At 39.3% G+C, this 20,196-nt stretch overlaps 1 protein-coding gene across 5 annotated transcripts in view; it reads right to left on the reverse strand.

Moving 5' to 3' along the window:
* LOC101694020 (zinc finger protein 37A) overlaps positions 1-13,361 on the reverse strand; it is a 31,592-nt gene extending 18,231 nt beyond the window's left edge. The window contains exons 1-5 of one of the 5 annotated variants that reach the window (XM_045087366.1): positions 13,176-13,361; positions 12,142-12,227; positions 11,280-11,337; positions 2,981-3,107; positions 2,620-2,715 (exon numbers count right to left, since the gene is read on the reverse strand). In XM_045087366.1, the coding sequence (XP_044943301.1) occupies positions 2,620-2,715; positions 2,981-3,107; positions 11,280-11,337; positions 12,142-12,158 (298 nt within the window). In that variant the 5' untranslated portion in view covers positions 12,159-12,227; positions 13,176-13,361. Of the gene's footprint in view, positions 1-2,619; positions 2,716-2,980; positions 3,108-11,279; positions 11,338-12,141; positions 12,228-13,062 lie in introns of all 5 variants that reach the window. The other 4 variants (XM_045087367.1, XM_045087368.1, XM_045087365.1 and 1 more) reach the window with 4 other exon arrangements.
* Between the last annotated feature and the right edge of the window lie 6,835 nt (positions 13,362-20,196).

Genomic DNA, 20,196 nt, shown 5'->3' on the forward strand with positions numbered 1-20,196 from the left:
AAATTAATTCTAAAATACTCAATAGTTTCTTCCTGAATTCAAAAACAAGACAAAGATGTTCACCTTCACCACTTCTATACAACATGCTATTGGCATTCTTAGCCAGTAAAAAATTAGGAAGGAGAAGTACACTTGTCTTTATGCACAGACAACACAATTATTGACCTAAAATTTTTTTAAAAACTATAAAATAACTATCAGAATAAGTAAACTTAGCACGATTGCAGGATACAAAGCCAGTGTGCGAATACCAACAATTTTTCTATATACTAGAATTAGATGCTGTTAGGGTCCGTGATCAAAGGAACGAGACTGATACAAAGCGAAGGTCAAGCAAAGCTTTATTTTGAGCCAAGCATCAAGAATCACACTGCCCTGCCCCTGCATCCTGAATCCACAGGCAAGTTCCTCTGGGAGGGGCAGGCCCTTACAATGCCAATTCTCTCCGAAATGATCAATGCAACCCCAATAAAAGCCCTAAAAGAGGAGGTATAGGGGTATGGATGGTGTGTGTGTGTGTGTTTGTGGAAACTGACAAGCTGATTCTAAAATTTATATGAAAATGTAAAAGTTCATAGTACCATAGCACTGTCCATAATACCTGGAAACATAGAAATTATTTTAATATATTTTGTAGATTAAAGATATTCTTGGCAACATTCTGTATTCATGCCAAAGCCAAGCAACCTTGAAGAAAACAGCAAAGCTACAAGGCTAACACTGCCAGATGTCATGACTTATAATTAAATTATAAAGATAAAAGATAATAGTATTGTCAAGAAGATGGATAAATGGAACCTTTATTAGACAGCCAATAGGGGCACCTGGGTGGCTCCGTTGGTTAAGCAACTGCCTTCATTTCAGCTCAGGTCATGATCCCGGACTCCTGGGATCAAGTCCCACATCAGGCTCCCAGCTCCATGGGGGAGTCTGCTTCTCCCTCTGACCTCCCCTCTCATGCTCTCTCACTCTGTCTCTCTCTCAAATAAATAAATAAAAATTAAAAAAAAAAAAAAAGACAGCCAATAGAACAAAACAGAAAGCCCAGAAACAAAACCACAAATATATGTTCACCTGATAAATGACAAAGATAAAACCATGATTCAGCAGAAGAAAGGACAGTCTTTTTAACTGTCATCAGAAGTCATCAAGAAAATGGTAAGACAAGGCTTATATAATTGAGAAAAGGCACTGTCAATACATACATTTGCCAAAGATTCATATTTGGAATCTATTTTTTTTTAAGATTTTATTTATTTATTTGAGAGAGAGAGACAGTGAGAGAGAGCATGAGCGAGGAGAAGGTCAGAGGGAGAAGCAGACTCCCCATGCAGCTGGGAGCCCGATGTGGGACTCAATCCCGGGACTCCGGGATCATGACCTGAGCCGAAGGCAGTCGTCCAGCCAACTGAGCCACCCAGGCGTCCCTGGAGTCTATTTTAAAAGTTCTATAATTCAACAGAAAAAGACTAATGGTCCGATAAAATATAGGCAAAAGACCTGAACAGTTAACTTTGCTAAAGAAGATCCAAATAGCCAACAAAAATATGAAAAGATGCTCAACATCAGTCATCAGAGAAATGGGAATTAAAGCCTAATGAGATAACACAACAAAATGACTAAAATGGCCAAATTAGACTGACAATACCAAGTGCTCACAACAATAAAAGGCAATTAAAGCTCTCATACATTGCTAGCGACAACACGATTTAGTACAACCTCTTTGGAAAATTATTTAAATTAAAAAGTGTGTTAAAGTTAAGTATGTGATCACTCTGCCCAGCAAGTCCATTTCTGGTCACACAACTAACAGAAGAGTTTACATACTCCTTAGAACAACACACACAATAATTTTTATAAATGTTTTTCACAAACCTCAAACTCAAAACAAGTGTTTCAAAACAAATATGTTTCAAATATGTATCCTAAATAAGTTTCAATAACATAATAAAGACATAAACACTGTGGTAGTCACAGCGGAATGCTACACAGCAATATAAAGCAATAAACTAATCATAAACCAACGTGAATATTTCTCATAGACATAATACTGAATCAAAGCAGGCAGATACTAAATATACACACACACACACACTGTGTGTTTATACGTATATTGTATATACACACATATATAGTAATGTGTATACTTAAAATCTGTGTATTTAACTCTATATAATTAATTCCTAAGGAGGAAAACAAAGATAACATTGTGTATAAAAGTGACACTGGGGGGCGCCTGGGTGGCTCAGTGGGTTAGGCCGCTGCCTTAGGCTTAGGTCATGATCTCAGGGTCCTGGGATGGAGTCCCGCATCGGGCTCTCTGCTCGGCGGGGAGCCTGCTTCCCTCTCTCTCTCTCTCTCTGCCTGCCTGTCTACTTGTGATTTCTCTCTGTCAAATAAAAATAAATAAAATCTTAAAAAAAAAAAAGTGACACTGGGAGATACTGGGTGATTGAGTGACACTGAATATTTGAGTCACGTCAACATGCTACTTTCAAAGGTCCAGAGCATCTAAAAAGTGATTCTTAAAGACCATTTCAATGGCCTTAAAGCTCTGAACTAAGGCTCTGTGATCTAATTTCCTCCTAAACTCCATCTGGCTCATACGTACTCACTCACCTGGGTCGTTCTGGCTCAGGAACTCTTCCTCTAATATCCACGGCTCCTCTCCTTGCTCCAACTTGAGGATCACTTCTGGTTTAGGGATGGAATACCCTGTGAATGAGAAATGGGACAAACTGGATGAGTTTTAGGGCCTCTGAAGGCGGAGGACATTATAACTCAAAGACCATACAAAAAAAAAAAAAAAATTAATCCCTGTTATGAGGGAAAAGAAAACAAATCCCTTTGGATAATCAAAAGGTCATCCTTGACCTACAAATTTCAAAACTAAATATTATATTCCAAAAACTCTGCAAGTTTCTGTAAATAAAAAAGACACACATACTGGGGGTCTACGTGAGAAACAAACATTACCTACCCACTGAGACAAGGTGGCTATAGTTCTCCAGCATCACTTCCCTGTACAGGGTCCTCTGAGTAGGGTCCAGGTGCTGCCACTCCTCCTGAGTGAAGCCCACGGTCACATCCCTGAATGACAATGATCCCTGGAAAAGCACATTTCTGCTTAGTCTGAAGTGGTCAAAATCAAGTGATAGGAAAAAAAGGAAGTTCAAAGACCAATTCTTGGGGGTATAGCTCAGTGGTAGAGCATTTGACTGCAAAGACCAATTCTTACCATTTTTTACTGCTGAAAACTGGCCAGAAAATTTTACTAAGGACCTCTATTATAGAGCTTCTTTTGTGTTATGCTTTTTGAGTTAAAAAAATAATAATAATAGAAATACCATTTTTTTGTTACTTAATACAAAAAATCTGAGTGCCCACATGTACCTGTAACTGCCCTAGTCTCTGAGAATTCCAAGTTTAAAAAAATACTCTTCCTGGTCTTAAAGAAGTTATTCTCATAAGGAAACATACAAAAACATAGCTACCATAGGACTTAAAGAATCCATACCATAAACATGTGCAACAAAGACACCATTCATAAAGGGGTTCGGTGCAAGTTCCCGTGCTCTGAGGACCAATGCCTCTGATCACATGCGTGCAAAGAGGCACACAGCCACTGTTAGTGCATTTCCCCGGTTGCTGCAAGTCCCCTTCAGTTTGTGTTTTCCCCTTTTCATTTTCTCCTCCTTCATTCTTTGCCTTTCCCCCTTTAGGAATCAAACACTGAAGACCAAGACATTAAAAAATAACTGCATATACTAGGAGAATCAGAAAGTGAGGGTGCATACCCAAGGACAGGTTCAGAAAACACTACGACATTAAATTTACACATCATGCAGATCCTTGGCACAGAGACAGCCTACAACAATCAAAAGATAAAAGAAAATAAACAAAATCAGTAAGAAAATATGGCAAACATTGCAGAATGGGAAGAATCTGATTTCCAGAGTTACCACATTATTAAGAGTCAAATGCCCAGTGGTCAATCAAAAAAAATCACAAGGCATACAAAATAACAGGAAAATATGTAAACATAAAACTCTAGGAAAAACACAGGTGGTAAGCTCCTTGACACAGGTCTAGGCAATGATTTTAGATTTGACACCAAAAGCAAAAGCAACAAAAGAAAGAATAAATAAATGGGACTACATCATAACTAAAATTTTTATACACCAAAGAAAAATCATCAACAAAATGGAAAGGCAACTTACTAAATAGGAGAAAATATTTCCAAGTAATGTATCTAATAAGGGACTGATATTCAAAATATATAAAGAACACATCAACTCATTTTTTAAAATAAAAAAAAAATCGGATGAAAAATTGGGCAGAAGATCTAAATAGTCTTAATTCAAAGAAGACATACATATGACTAACAGGTCTATTCAAAAGATGCTCAACATCATTCATTATTAGGGAGATGCAAGTCAAGACCAAAGTGATATTACCTTACACCTGTTAGAATGGCTCTCAAAAACACAAGAAATAACAACAGGTGCTGGTGAGGATGTTAAAAAAAAAAAAAAAGGAACCCTTGTGCACTGTTGGTGGAAATGTGAATTGGTGCTATAGAAAATGGTATGAAGGCTCTTCCAAAAACTAAAACTAGATAATATCATCCAGCAATTCCACTTCTGGGTATTTATCCAAAGAAAATAAAAACATTAACTCAAAAGGTTATATACATCCCTATGTTTATTGCAGCATTATTTAAAATATCTAAGATATGGGGGGGCGCCTGGGTGGCTCAGTGGGTTAAGCCACTGCCTTCGGTTCGGGTCATGATCCCAGGGTCCTGGGATAGAGCCTCACATCGGGCTCTCTGCTCGGCAGGGAGCCTGCCTCCTCCTCCTCTCTCTGCCTGCCTCTCTGCCTACTTGTGATCTGTCTGTCAAAAAAATAAAAATCTTAAATAAAAAAAAAATATCTAAGATATGGGAACAATCTAACTGTCCATTGATAGATGAATGCATAAAGAAACTGTGGTATATCTATACAATGGAATATTATTCAACCATAAAACAGAATGAAACCTTGCCACTTACAGCAACATGGGTGGACTTTGTGGCATTATACTAAGTGAAATAAGTCAGAAAGAGAAAAAGACAAGTGCCATGTGATCTCTCTGATATGTGGAATCTTAAAGAAAATACTCTCAATACAGAAAACAAACGGGTAGTTGCCAGAGGTGGGGAGTAGAGTGGGCAAAATGAGTGAATTCTTTTTTGTTGTTGTTTAAATAAATTATTTTAAAGAGAAAACTACTGACCAATGTCCTTTATGAACACTAATGTAAAAAATCCTCAATAAAATATTATCAAACAGAAGGATTATAATATACTACAATACTATAGTAATCAAAATACATGGTACTGGCACAAAACAAGACACAAAAATCAATGGAACATTACAGAGACCCCAGAAATAAACCCATACCTATATGGTCAATTAATCTATGACAAAGGAAGCAAGAATAAAGACTGAGAAAAAGACAGTCTCTTTAACAACTGGTGCTGGGAAATCTGAACAGCTACGTACGAAATAACGAAACTGGGCCACCTTCTCACACCATACACAAAAGTACACTCAAAAGGTACTAAAGGTTATAAAACTCCAATTAGAAAACATAGCAAGTAATTTCTTTGACATTGGCCATAGAAAGATTTTTCTAGATATGTCTCCTAAGGCAAGGGAAACAAAGCAAAAATAAACAACTGCAACTATAAAAATAAAAAGATTTTGCACAAATGAACCCATCAATGAAACAAAAAATTTACCCAGTGAATGGAAGAAAGTATCTGCAAATGATATATCCAATAAGGGATTAATATACAAAACATATAAAGGACATATACAACACAATGCCAAAACAAAACAAAACAAACAAATGAAAAAAGCCACTGATTAAAGAAGACATAACAGATGGCCAACAGACACATAAGAAGATGCTCAACATCACTTATCAAGGAAATGTAAATTGAAACCACCTCACACCAGTCAGAGTGCTTACTATCAAAAAAGGGTTGCTGGGGGGAGGGGGTTTGGGAGAAGGGGGTGGGATTATGGACATTGGGGAGGGTATGTGCTTTGGTGAGTGCTGTGAAGTGTGTAAACCTGGTGATTCACAGACCCGTACCCCTGGGGATAAAAATATATGTTTATAAAAAAAATAAAAAATTAAAATACATAAATAAATAAATAAAAATTAAAAAATAAAAAAAATTTAAAAAATCAATTGAATCATACTCATAAAAAAAAAAAGAAATAACAAGTGTTGGTGAAGATGTGGAGAAAATGAGATGCCTGTGTATTTTTGGTGGGAATGGAATTGGTGCAGGCAATGTGGAAAACAGTATGGAGTTTCCTCAAAATATTAAAAATAGAAATATCATATGATCCAATAATTCCACTTTCTTTGGGTATTTATCCAAAGGAAAAAACAAAACTAATTTGAAAAGATATATGCAGCATATGTATGCTTACTGCAGCTTTATTTACAATAGCCAAGATACGGAAGGAACCCAAGTGTCCACTGATAGATGAATGAATAAAGAATATATGGTATAGAGACACAATAGAATATTACTCAGCCTTAAGAATGAGATCTTGTCATTTGTGACAAGATATGAGGACCTAAAAGGTATTATGCTAAGTGAAATAAGTCAGACAGAAAAAGACAAATACCATACGATTTCATTAACATGTGGAATCTGAAAAACAAAACAAAGGAACCAATAAACAAAATACAGATCCATAAAAACGGAGAACAAATAGTGGTGCCAGAGGGGAGGTGGGGAGGAGACTGCTGAGAAAAAGGATTAAGAGTTACAAACTCATGGGGCACCTGGGTGGCTCAGTGGGTTAAAGCCTCTGCCTTCGGCTCAGGTCATGATCTCAGGGTCCTGGGATCGAACCCCGCATCGGGCTCTCTGCTCAGCAGGAAACCTGCTTCCCTCCTTCTCTCTCTGCTTTCCTCTTTGCCTACTTGTGATTTCTGTCTATCAAATAAATAAAATCTTTAAGCAAAACAAAAAAGAGTTACAAACTCACAAAAGATATAAAATAGATATAAGAAGAGTTATAAAATACATAAATTATGGAGATGAAAAGTATAGAGCAGTAAATAAAGTCAACAGTACTGTAATCATGTATGGCAACAGTTGGTGACTACACTTACTGTGGTAAGCACTGACGAATGTATATAATTGAGTCAGTATGTTGTACAACTTAAACTAAATAAAACTGTATGTTACACTTCAATGAAAAAATAAAACAAAATAAAATGGATTATATGCCCTGACCAAGTAGATCCATTCTTGGAATCCAAGGACGGTTCAACACACAAAAATCAATCAGTATAATACACCACATCAAACAATGAAGGAAAAAAACCAAATGACCATCTAAACTGATACAGAAATAGCATCTGACAAAATTCAACAGTCTTTCATGATAACAACACTCATTAAAATAGGGATAGCAGAGAACTAACCCCATATAATAATAGCCATGTATGCAAAAAATACAGGAAAAATTATACTCAATGGTGAAAGGCTGAAAGCTATTATTCTAAGATCAGAAGTAAGGCAAGGCTGCCTGCTTTCATCACTTCTATTCAGCATAGTATTGGAAGTTCTAGTCACAGCATTAGACCAGAAAAAGAAATAAAAGTATTCAAATTGAAAAGGAAAAAGTAAAATCATCTGTGCAAATGATATAATCTTATATGTAGAAAAACCTGAAGACTTCACAAGAAAAGCTGTTAGATCAACGAAATGAATTCAACAAAATAGCAAGATATGTCAACATACAAAAATCAGTTGCATTTCTATACAGGAACAATGAATAAGCTGAAAAAGAAATTACAAAAGCAAATTCATTTACAAAAGCATCAAAAGAAATTTTAGGAATTAATGTAATCAAAGATGTAAAAGATTTGCACAATGAAAACTATTTAAACAGTGCTAAAAGACATAAAAGACGACATAAATAAATGGAAACACATCCCATGTGCATGGATTAGGAAACTTATTGTTAAAATGTCAATATTACTCAAGGCAATCAACAGATTCAATGAAATCTCTAGCAAAATTCCAATAATATTTTTTGCAGAAATGAAAAATATTCATCCTAGGGTGCCTGGGTGACTCAGTGGGTTAAAGCCTCTGCCTTCCGCTCGGGTCATGATCCGAGGGTCCTGGGATCAAGCCCTGCATCAGGCTCTCTGCTCAGCGGGAAGCCTGCTTCCCCCTTTCTCTCTCTGCCTGCCTCTCTGCCTACTTGTGATCTCTGTCAAATAAATAAAATCTTAAAAAAATATTTCATACTAAAATTCATACAGAATCTAAAGAAACGTGAATATCCACAACAATCTTGAAAAAGAACAAACCTAAAAGAAGGTCTCAAAAAGATGTCTGTACACTCATTTTTATAGCAGCATTGTTATTCATAATAGCTAAAACAAGGAACAACTCACGTGTCCATGGACAGATGAATGGATAAGCAAAATGTACATATACATACAATGGGATATCACTCAGCCTTAAAAATGGAAAAAAGTCTGCAGTATGCTACAACATGGATGAATCTTCAAGATTCATGTTAAGTGAAATAAGGCAGTCACACAAAGACAAATACTACAGGATTCCACTTCTATGAGGTACTTAGGGTAGTCAGAATTACAGAATCAGGAAGTATCATAGGAGTTCCCAGAGGGGAGCTATTGTTTAATAGGTACAGAATTTCAGTTTTACAAGATGAAAGACTATGGGGATGAACAGAGTGACAGAAGCACAAGAATGTGAATACACCACTGAAGCACACACTTAAAAATGTTTAAGATGGTAAATTTTACGTTATGTTGTATTTTACCACAAAAAATAAGAAAAAAAAAGTGAAAATGTACTGGTAAGTACTACAACATGGATGAACCTTGACAACATGCTAAGTGAAGGAAGCTAGACACAAACGCCCATATCCTGAATGACTCCATTTGTAGGAAATACTCAGAATAGATCAGTCCATAGAGACAGAACACAAACAGCTCGCTGCCAGGGACTGGGTGAATAAGAGAATGGGGAGAAACTCCTTAATGAGTAACAGGCTTTATTTAGAATGATGGGAATATTCTGAAACTCAATTAAGGTAGTGGTTGCATAACACTCTCAATGTACTAAGTGCCACTGAACTCATTTGGTCACTTTAAAATAGTTACTTTAGTATGTGAATTTCACCTCAGCAAACTTTCTTAAAGACATAAGAACAAAGTGTGGAGAATAAAATTACAATGAAAGATGAAGGAGCTAAAACCATGTATCAGTAACCACAACAAAATGAGAACAGATTAAATTCTCAATATAAAGGTCAGAGCATCTCATACTAGGCCAAAAATGTCTAGAGACATATTCCTTACCAAAAAATTATGCTCACAAAGAATACGGAAAATCTTACTAAGGTGCAACACCCTAATGATCCCAAAACCCCCAAGGCATTAAAGTAAGGAATGGATGGTGAGTGAGAATGGATAACATCTCCTTTTCGAATCAAGCAGTTTTCACTTACTTGCTTTCAACTAAGTTGAAAGAGAAATCAGAGTTGAATTAAGAAAACGGTTTCATCTAAAAGAATACTTAAGAATAAATTTAAGCAAAGATACGTAAGCTTTGCATACTGAAAAACTACAAAACACTGCTGAAAAAAACTGAAGAAGACCTAAGCAAATGGAAAAACACCTCACGTTCACGGACTGTAAAACCTAATACTGTTAAAATGTCAAAATTCCCCAAAATGATGTACAGATTCAATGCAATCCTTACTAAAATCTCAATAGCCTTTCCTTTGCAGAAATAGAAAGGTTAACCTAAAATTCATATGGACTTGCAAGGGACCTTGCTGTAGAAGAGTTTGGTTGTTTCACAATAAATGCGGAATGACCCATCAATTTTACTTCCAGAAAAGAAGTGAAATAGGACTTGAAACAAAAACTTGTACAAGAATGTTCATAGCAGCACTGTTCTCAATACCCAAACATGAAATCACTCCAAATGCCCACCAACTGATGGATACACAAAAGGTGGACAACACATCAGTGGAGTATCATTCAGCCATTAAAAAAAAAGTAGTGGTACATGCTACGACATGGATGGGTATCAAAACATTAAGTGAGAGAAGCCACACATTTCAGATTTCATATTGTATGTTTCCATTTATACGGGATATCCAGAATAAACAAATCCATAAACAGAAAGCAGATTAGTGGTTGCTAGAGGCTGGGGAGATGGCGGAGTAATTTGCTCATTAATTATGGCACCGCTCATTAAAGGTATAAGGTTTCTTTTTGATGTGATGAAACTATTCTGGAAGGAGAGGGTGGTTATGGTTGCACAACATTGTGAGTGTGTTAAGTGTAACTGAGTTCTACAATTTAAAAAGGTTCAAGTGTGAATTTTGTGTCGTGTATTTTACCACAATTTAAAGAGGAGAGTCAGTCACCAGACTGCAAAAATTTAGATATTGCCCAATCCCCAGGACTGTCACAAAGCGTATCTCATTCTACTGATTACCCTGGATCACTGTGGTCTGCCCAAACTTGCTCCTTCTTTGACAGCCAACAGCCCTACTGCTGGCACAATTCATGTGCAATTCAACTTTTCCTCTGAACTGGACAAGAATTACTCTATGCCCACCATTTCTTTTTATCATTGCAGGACTGTCACTGGAAGGTACATAATGCCACCAAATGAAGCTTATCAAAAAACTTTCTTATGTTCTGGTTTCAAAACTCAGTAAGATCACAAGATGTGATCATTTATCTACAAGGCCTCTTTGCCCTGGTGTAGTAGAGGTCAGCAAACTGCAAACAGTTCTGGCAAATGGCCACGTAATAAATATTTCAGGCTTGCCAAGCTACACAATCTCTGTCACAACCACTCAGCTCTACCTCTATAATACGAAACCAGCCACAACCACTTCATTCAAATGAATGCGCACGGCTGTGTCCCAATAAAACTTTATATAGACCCTGAAATTCATACACTTTCCCATCACAAACTACTGCTCTTGATTTGTTTCTCAACCACCTAAAAGTTCATAGTTTGTGGGCCATAGAAAAATAAGCAGCAGGCTGTATTTGGCCCATGTACTATGATCTGTTGACTTGTGCTCTGCGTTTTCCCTGATTTCTACTATTTCATATGAAGGTAGAGACATTTTATAAACCTCACATATAACAATCACTGTTAGGCAAAACTGTGAACAAATGAACAGCTCACCTGGGATGTGATCATCTTCTGCTGGCCCTGAAGGGTGTGGATAACCGTGAGGGTACAGCTGAGAGGAAAGAACCAACATGAGAGATGCCATCAGCCTGAAAAACTCCACACAGCTGTGGGCAAAACACCCCTGAAGCGGAGATGCCTTGAGAAAGGGAAGAAAGGAGGGCAGGAAGGGAGGGAACAGCCCATGCACAATTCCATAGTGCTTGGACACACTAGTTTTTAAATGCAAAAACATCTGTTTTCAGGTCATCTGGCAGGCTCAACTGATGGGGCAACCAACTCTTGATCTTGGGGTTGTAGGTTAGAGCCCCATGTTGGGTGTAGAAATTACTTAGAAATAAAATCTTTAAAAAATTTTTGTTTTCTCCTGATTTACTAACAACGTATGCTCTAAAACAGAAAAATGTAAACAACATGGTACACTAAATAAACAAATTAGGAAAAACCAAGGAATGGAACATAATGCTTTCATTAAAACTGATGCAGAGCAAAATATTTCAAGTTATAATGGTCATTATAAACCAGAGAATCCTACTAGTTTCTGAAAAAAGGGATGGGGTTTTAAGGGCTGGTCTTTTTCCAAAGGTCGGGGGGCAGGGGGGGGGGGAGTTTGCTTTAACTCAGTTTCAGGTTCTCAAACATATCTTTTGATTAAAAACAACAAACTGCTTCTGACTTATCTGTTGTCAAAGCAGAAAACAGCTGCCTGGGCCATCAAGCGATTCAATGTCTACTCTTATTTCTCCCACAACAAAATGCATGAGTAGGAGCAGGTACGTGAAAGAAGACCCATTTCCTTCCCACCCTATCCCAGTCCCATCTTTAAGCAGAGCACAAATAGGTAAGCCTTAAACACCTTTCCTGCAGTTCCATCTCGGATTCTATGAGACCAGGGCAGAGGGATCGCGCTGGCTGTGATGTAGTGAGCCGGCCGCTGAGAATCTGGGAGTGGAGGAAAGAGGAAGGGATGGAGGCCGCAGTTTGCTCCTCTGTGGCTGCTAAGCCCTTCTTTCCACATGATGCCCCACAGCTCTCCAACATGCCAACAAGCCTTCGGTTCCTGTTACCCTACCCTCCTCTCCCAGCCATAGCTGACATCCCTCCTGAAAGCTGGACAGATACATCCACCATCACCCAGTTTGCCAGAATCTGGCTATGAACGTGGTTCTGGCAGCAGGACCCAAACTGCTTCGAGCTGAGCAAGTCTTTGCCCCGTCCCCTTCACTCTAGATCTGGGGACCAACTGACTGGCGTCTTAGGTGGGGTCCCTGCTCCTGGAACCCTCCATCTCCCTCACAAGAGCTGCCTTGTTCCAGGAAAACTGGGCATAGCCAGTTGGAATCCCCATCCAAGATCTACAGCTCTTGGACCTTCCCGACTCCCTCAATCACAAGCTGGACCTTCCGTAAATACCAAGTGCTGCTACTGAGGGAACGGGGAAGGGTGCAGCGGGTGAGCGGGGCCGGATGCCCCCCCCCCACTCAGGTGCCAGGCTCACAGGTCAGGGAAACAAGGTCAGGGCTCCTGCAGCTGTTTGCTGTTGGGTCTGCCTCACACCCAGGTTTGATGCGGGCAGAGGATGAGGCAGGTCCTTCTAGGCCATCTGGGGCTTGCTCTAATCACCTCCCGGCCCCGCACGTGGTTGCCATGGGGACGCTACACTGACCACAGGTGAACTGGAAGACCAAGAGGAACCGTGAGTGGAGAAGAACAACGTTCCCCCAAAAGAGAAGCGCCCAGCGACGAGCGTCCCGAGGCCGGTTTCCGCCGGTCTTACCGAGGCCTCTGCCGAGCCCTCACGTCGGAGATGAAAACACCAAGCTTCGCTCGGTAACAAGCGCTGGGACGTGCTGGTTCGCATTCGATGCATGAAGACGGAGCAAGACTCACCCCGAGCTCAGGTACCAAAGCCTCTTCCTCCGTCAATCGCCCCTCCGCGGGGAACCTCCCGTTTAAAGGGTCACCTACGCCCAAGCCCCCGGGGCTCACTGGCTGCGCACTCGCCACCTGAGGCCGCGATCTCACCGCGGAAGCATCAGGGACGGTCTTCTCGCGAGGCCGAGGCCGCCTACGCGAACTAGACGGGAGGGGCGCAGCGCACATGCGCAGAAGGCCAGGAGCGACTCCCGCGTCCAGCCACAGGGCCCCTGCAAAGTTTCCCAAATACTTGTGCCACCTCGCTGGAATACGACCTTCAGACTTGGGGGATGTTCGGTAGAACTGCTTGATTTAGCAAATAAGGTATAGGCAGGTGACCTACTGGTAATACGGTTTTATTTTTATTTTTTATTTATTTATTTTAAATTTATTTTTTATTTATTTCAGCATAACAGTATTATTTTTACGCCACACCCAGTGCTCCATGCAATCCGTGCCCTCTATAATACCCACCACCTGTTACCCTGACCTCCCAGCCCCCGCCCCTTCAAAACCCTCAGATTGTTTATTTATTTTTTTAAGATTTTATGTATTTGACAGATCACAGGTAGGCAGAGAGGCAGGCAGAGAGAGAGGAGGGGAAGCCAGCTCCCTGCTGAGCAGAGAACCCGATGCAGCCAATCCCAGGACCCTAGGACCATGACCCCAGCAAAAGGCAGAGGCTTCAACCCACTGAGCCACCCAGGCGCCCCTATTTTTATTCGTTGTTTACCCCAAATTATTTAAGTATCTAAATACATACCTATTTCATTAGCTTTTTTTCCCTGATAGATGGGCTCTCCTGGCAGTTCCTTGTTTTGCAGAATGCACTTGCAGAATTTCTTCCAGAGACAGTCTGTGTTCCGTTTACATTGTAACGTATCTTAAACGGTATCCACGTCTCTCGCATTTCGTTTTGTCCTTCTGGACATTCACTGATGAGGAAACACACCCGAGTTAGCATTATGTGTGGCATGAAGTTAACACTGGAAATTGCTCTTCAAAATCTGATTGCAGAAATACATAATACCGTCTTTCATGTCATAATTTGCCTTTCCCATTCTTCAAAATTACATTGGCTCTCTTGATTAATGACTTTTAAAAATGTTGTCCACTGACAAAAGAGAACCTTTTTTTTTTTTTTTTTTAATCTTTGCCAACTTTTCCCTTCCTCTTTAAAACTACATGTGATAATTCACTTGTTCCCATGCTGGAAAAGCACTTAGTAACATTTATGTAAAAAAAAAAAAAATCAAATTCTTCAAGAGATGAAACTCATTTCATAAGACAGTCATGGCAAGTACAATGATGATTATCCACAAGTCAATTTATTTTCCTATTCATAAGCATTATTTTCCCTTTTAAGAACAAGCTTGACACAAAGATTTCATCAATTCTTCCTTTGATGCTTTCAGGTTCCACTGAAAACTGGAATATTTAATAATACTTTTTGCTTTTCTTTCAGTTTCCATAATCCTGTTGCTAAGAAGATACTGAAAACTATAAACAAGAGATAAGCAAATTAGTTTCACTCAATGGATTATTTAAAAAGACGACAAGAAAAAATAGTCAACAAGAATATTGGGACATTTTCTTGAGAATTGAAATATGATTTCAGTGCTTTAAATAAACAGAACTCTCTTAACAGTGTTTGTTAAAGAGAGCCAGTGGGTTCCTGAATGCAAGAGAAGTGAAGAATACTGAATGCCAACAAAAATCACATAAATCTCTTAGTCACTCAACTCAAACACAGCATAAATTCAATTACATCAATGTGTATAGAGAGAATGTCAAAAGCTATTTGAACAGCAGGTATCATGCATAGAGACATATGACATCCAACAGCCCACATCTTCCATAGAATCATTCATGCTTTGTTTCAACTTGGAATAAACATGTCTGCACCTTTATGCAAATATCCTCCAAAATCTGTATTAGTATAGGTATATATAGGAATTATTGTAGCTCCACCAAAAGCAGCACAGAAGCAAGGGGAAAATATTTATTTTCTACATTGTAATTACTTGAATCCATGTGATGCTGTAAAAAGGTGGCACCATTTGATCCTTGATAATCTCTGTAATCATAAGCGGAGCTATTATTTTTGTTGTTAATTTCATCCTGGCACCTGAAATTCTGATTGCAACTTCAGAATCAGAAAACACTTCTGTCAGCAGTACATTCAAACAGTCTGAGCTGAGAGACTGTTGATGATGTACAGCATACTGGGTGCTTACAACTTCTGTTGAAATTACTGTATCTCAATCTGAATTCCTCATAATAGTAAATTTATTTTATCACTTTCTATAGAACTAGTTGAGGAAATAATACAACTCTTATGTTAAACTATTAGTATATGCTGGTTTATACCTGACTGCTATCTCTGCATCCTGGACAGAAACCTTCAAAGGAAATTTTTTCTTGCTTAATCAATGTACACCTTTTAGAAAATCTATCACATGATTTACACTTGCATTTTGACATTTTAGAATTCAAATATATGCAGATAAAACATAATACCAAGTACTGCAAAAATTGAAACGATAATCTCATAACTGCATTACATCAGAACTCATAACTAACCACAAAAACGCTGAATCATTGAAAGCATTGCAAACTTGCAAACTAAAAATGTATTGAAGTCGGGTGCCTGGGTGGCTCAGTGGGTTAAGCCGCTGCCTTCGGCTCAGGTCATGATCTCAGGGTCCTGGGATCGAGTCCCACATCGGGCTCTCTGCTCAGCGGGGAGCCTGCTTCCCCCTCTCTCTGCCTGCCTCTCTGCCTACTTGTGATCTCTCTCTGTCAAATAAATAAATAAAATCTTTAAAAAACTGTATTGAAGTCATATTATCACTTAAGTGGATGGAGACAGCTATCCTTAGAAGGCCTGCTTATAAGTTTTACCCATGGTTAGTACCTGGGAACTTGGGTTTTAAAAAGGCTTGAGAACTTGGACTTCTCAAGTGTTCCTACAAGTCTACCTGATAAAAGTGGCTTACATGTGGGTGCCTGGGTGGCGCAACTGGTTAGGTGACTGCCTTCAGCTCAGATCATGATCTCAGGGTCCTGGGATCGAGTCCCACATCAGGCTCCCTGATCAGCCGGGGTCCTGTTTCTCTCTCTCCCTCTCCCTCTGCCTGATGCTGTCCCTCCTTGTGCTCTCCCTCTCTCTACCTTGTCAAATAAACAAATAAAATCTTTAAAAAAAAAAAAAAGTGGCTTACCGTGTGCCTAAATTTCTTTGTACAAACAATATGGTTTATGCTGAACACCTACTTTCCTTCTGAGAATCTGGAATTTTAGTATGTGTCAGGCAGAGGGACATACATAACCAGCCCCCATAAAAACTGTGAGCACAGAGATTCTAATGACCTTATATGGTAGAAAACATTCCACATGTGCTATCATAGTTCATTGCTGGAGTTAATAAGCACATCCTATGTGACTTCACTGGTAGAGAACCTTTGGAAGCTTATGTCCAGTTTCCTCTGGACATTGGCCATGAGCCATTCCCCCTTGCTAACTTTTCTGGAAAAATTTTAGCTATGAATATGACTGTATGCTGAGTCCTATAAAACTTCCTAGCAAATCACTGAACCCAAGGATGGTCTTGGGATCTCCAAATCAATTGACATCAGAAGTGGGATTATCTAGAACAGAACAGCACTTACTCATGGAAATATGGCTAAATAATTGTTTTGTCAAGGAAGAAACAGAGCTTAACAGTGAAGCCAAAAACAAACAAATAAGCAAACAGATTTTATTCAGGGCTGTTGCAGTAGGGAAAAAGAGATCTCAATACACAACCAGGCTAAATTCTAAATGCAGCATGGGCAGTAGGAACTTATAGTCGAAGAGCAGGGCTGGGGTCAGTGGATAGAAAATTACTAAGAGGAAACATCAGGGTTAAGGAGGACTTAGGCTAAATCAACCTAACAAGAATCTTGTTAAAGACAGGCCAAGGCAATCAAACATCACCTGGAGGATGAAAAACCAATCAGATATCCAGAGTGATCAGTTACAGACGATGAAGGTTTCTGGTTAAACTGATTTACCCAAGAAAGCTACCCAAACAGTGGGAATCAGAAATTTCCAGCCAGACTTGTCATTTGGTCTCCAATTGCCTGTACCCCACCTTACATGCTTACTTTGCTGATATATTCAATTTCAGCAAACTCCAACTCACAACACCATTGCCTCAGGTTTGCCTTCAATTATATACCCCACTAGTTTTCCATCCCAATTGCTCCTTAAGGAGCTTGTTAGAAGTCCATTTAGGGGTCCACTTGATGGACCAGAACTTAAAGAGGAATTGTTTGAGAAGACAATTATGTCTCTCCCAGAATTGTGTATTTTGAAAGATAAAATATGTGCTTTGGATACAACTAGTACTGTCTTGTACTTTGAAGGGAAAGAGGAATGTCTTGGCAAATCCTTGTATCATAGTGTTAGTATATAGAGGGACATGTGATTGTTTAAAAATATTTATTTATTGGGGGGGGCAAAAGGAGAGGGAGAGAGTCTTAGACAGACACCATGCTGAGCAAGGAGCCCAATGTGGGACTCGCTCTTATGACCCTGAGATCAAGACATGAGTCCAAACCAAAGGTCTGTTTAAGACTGCACCATGCAGATACCTGAGATGTAGGATTTTTATTTATATTTTTAAATTTATATTGTATTTTGAGCATCCATGAGCAAGAGATTCCCAGAGTTCTTTGAACGGATCAGCTCTTAAGGAATGTGTCCATAGTTCATAATAAATGTGGAAATGGGACTCTTTTTTGGCAAAAGAATCCAGTGCTAAAATGACTACCTGAAGTTTGGCCAATTTTGTTGACTTTTGTTTGGGACTCATCCTTTAATCAAAGACCTCCCAAGTGAGGGATGGAAACACCAACATCCCACCAAGTTATATCATCTTTATGATGAATAGTAGTGCCAACAAACTCCTATTGTTGTTCATTTGACTAATCCCAAGGGACTCTCCAGGCAGTTCAGGGGTCTTGAGGAAAGGTGGCCTCCTCTTGCACCACGGTATTTGGCAATGGACTGGGGACAGGGGAGGCGACCCCACCACTGCAGGTGGATTAGGCCAGAGATCCCAGGTTTGGCTCCATCCTATATTAAAGAGGCACTGGTAGCTAGTGAAGTTTGTGAGGTGTTGTTTCCACCACCTAAGTATAATGGGCATCTGCATGTGGAGGACCATAGGCTTAGGGTCTCTGAGATACCCCAGGATATAGCCAGTAATTTGTTGTTCTAATGACGTACTACATGAAGCTAAAAGGTTCAGTCTCTTCTATCAGAAGCTCTTGGGCAACTTATGGCCATGATATGTAGTCCAAGACTCTAGGAGGCATGACATGAAGCTGTCAAAGTCTCTTTAATGAAGGAGTTTCTAAGCACTCACAAGAGTGCCTGTTGATTTCAATATGGACAGATCTTAGAGTTTTTTGGCTGGAGAGAGCCCCACTTGAAGTGAGTTAATTTGTAAGAAGCAACAGCAGTGACAGTAAGCAAAATTTATAGATGAGGATTATGTTATCACTAGAACCTCCAAAAGACTAAAAGATATTGGATTTCTATGTCTTTAATGAGTGTGTCAAAAGAATCTCCTCATAGGAGGATGTCACCAATATCATGTCATACCTGTGCTGCAATGTCAGCCACCTGGACAAAGAGTGATGCAGTTAATAATTTGTCTGCCAAGATTGAGCAGAATGGCAGAACCACTGAAGTATGCTGTGAGTGGTCTGAAAAAGATGTGTTGTGTCCCTTGGGAACTGAAGGTAAACTGCAACTGAAAGGTTATTAAAATAAGCACTGAATAGGACATGCTATCCAAGTCTACAAGGGCAAACTATTTATTAGCTGCTGATTGGACATAACCAGTAATTTTTTAAAAATATTGGATAGTAGGAGGGCTGTTATGGCCTGAATATTTGTGTCCCATGAAATGTGTATACTGAAGACCTAACTCATCATGTGGCTATATTTGAAGAAAGAAATAAAGTTAAATGAGGTCATAAGGGCGGGGTCTTGATCCAATAAGATTAGTGACTTTATAAGGAGAGCCCGACAGTGAGCTTTTTCTCTTTCTCTCCAGGTGCCAACACCCAAGAGAGCCAGAGAGGACACAGCAAGATGGCAGCTGTTTGCAAGCCAAGAAGAGAGCCCTCAGCGGAGCTGCACACTATCAGACCTTGATCTTAGATGTTCAAAGAGATGGTTCTGAGGTCCTTGAGAAAGACATATTAGGTTGTAAAACTGCCAAGAGGAATTTAAGATTTATGTTCATTCTCAAAGGGGAAGAAAAAGAAAATACAAAGAGAAATGTCTCTTGGTTTTTAGAGGAATATTAAACCTCGTCCTTTTAATTTTTATTTGTCCTCACACCACTCTTACCACTTAAAGTTAATATTGTACTATGATATTGTACTAAGGGCCTAGACAGGGCAATTAGGCAATAAAATAGAAGAAAAGTGATCCACAGCAGAAATAAAGTGGTAAAACTATCTCTGACTGCAGATGATGTGACCTTATTATTTAGAAAATTCTTATGAACCTGACAAAAACTTCAGAACAAATGATCACAGAAGTTTGCAGGGTACATGATCAATATATTAATATCAAATGAATTTGCATATGTTAGCATTGAGCAATCCAAAAACAAAGTTCTCGGGGCACCTGGGTGGCTCAGTGGGTTAAAGCCGCTGCCTTCGGCTCGGGTCATGATCTCAGGGTCCTGGGATCGAGCCCCGCGTCGGGCTCTCTGCTCAGCCGGGAGCCTGCTTCCTCCTCCCTCTCTCTGCCTGCCTCTCTGCCCACTTGTGATCTCTGTCTGTCAAATAAATAAAAAAAAAAAAACAAAAAAAAAAAACAAAAACAAAAACAAAGTTCTCAGTAATGAATTTAACAGAAGGAGTGTAAGACTTTTTTCCAGCTGTACCCTGGATAGTTGTATAATGTTAGATGGAGGAAGTATGACTTT

This window comes from Mustela putorius, unplaced genomic scaffold, assembly GCF_011764305.1.
Source record: "Mustela putorius furo isolate JIRA1106 unplaced genomic scaffold, ASM1176430v1.1 tig00001118_pilon_pilon_pilon, whole genome shotgun sequence".
Classification (NCBI taxonomy): Eukaryota; Metazoa; Chordata; class Mammalia; order Carnivora; family Mustelidae; genus Mustela; species Mustela putorius.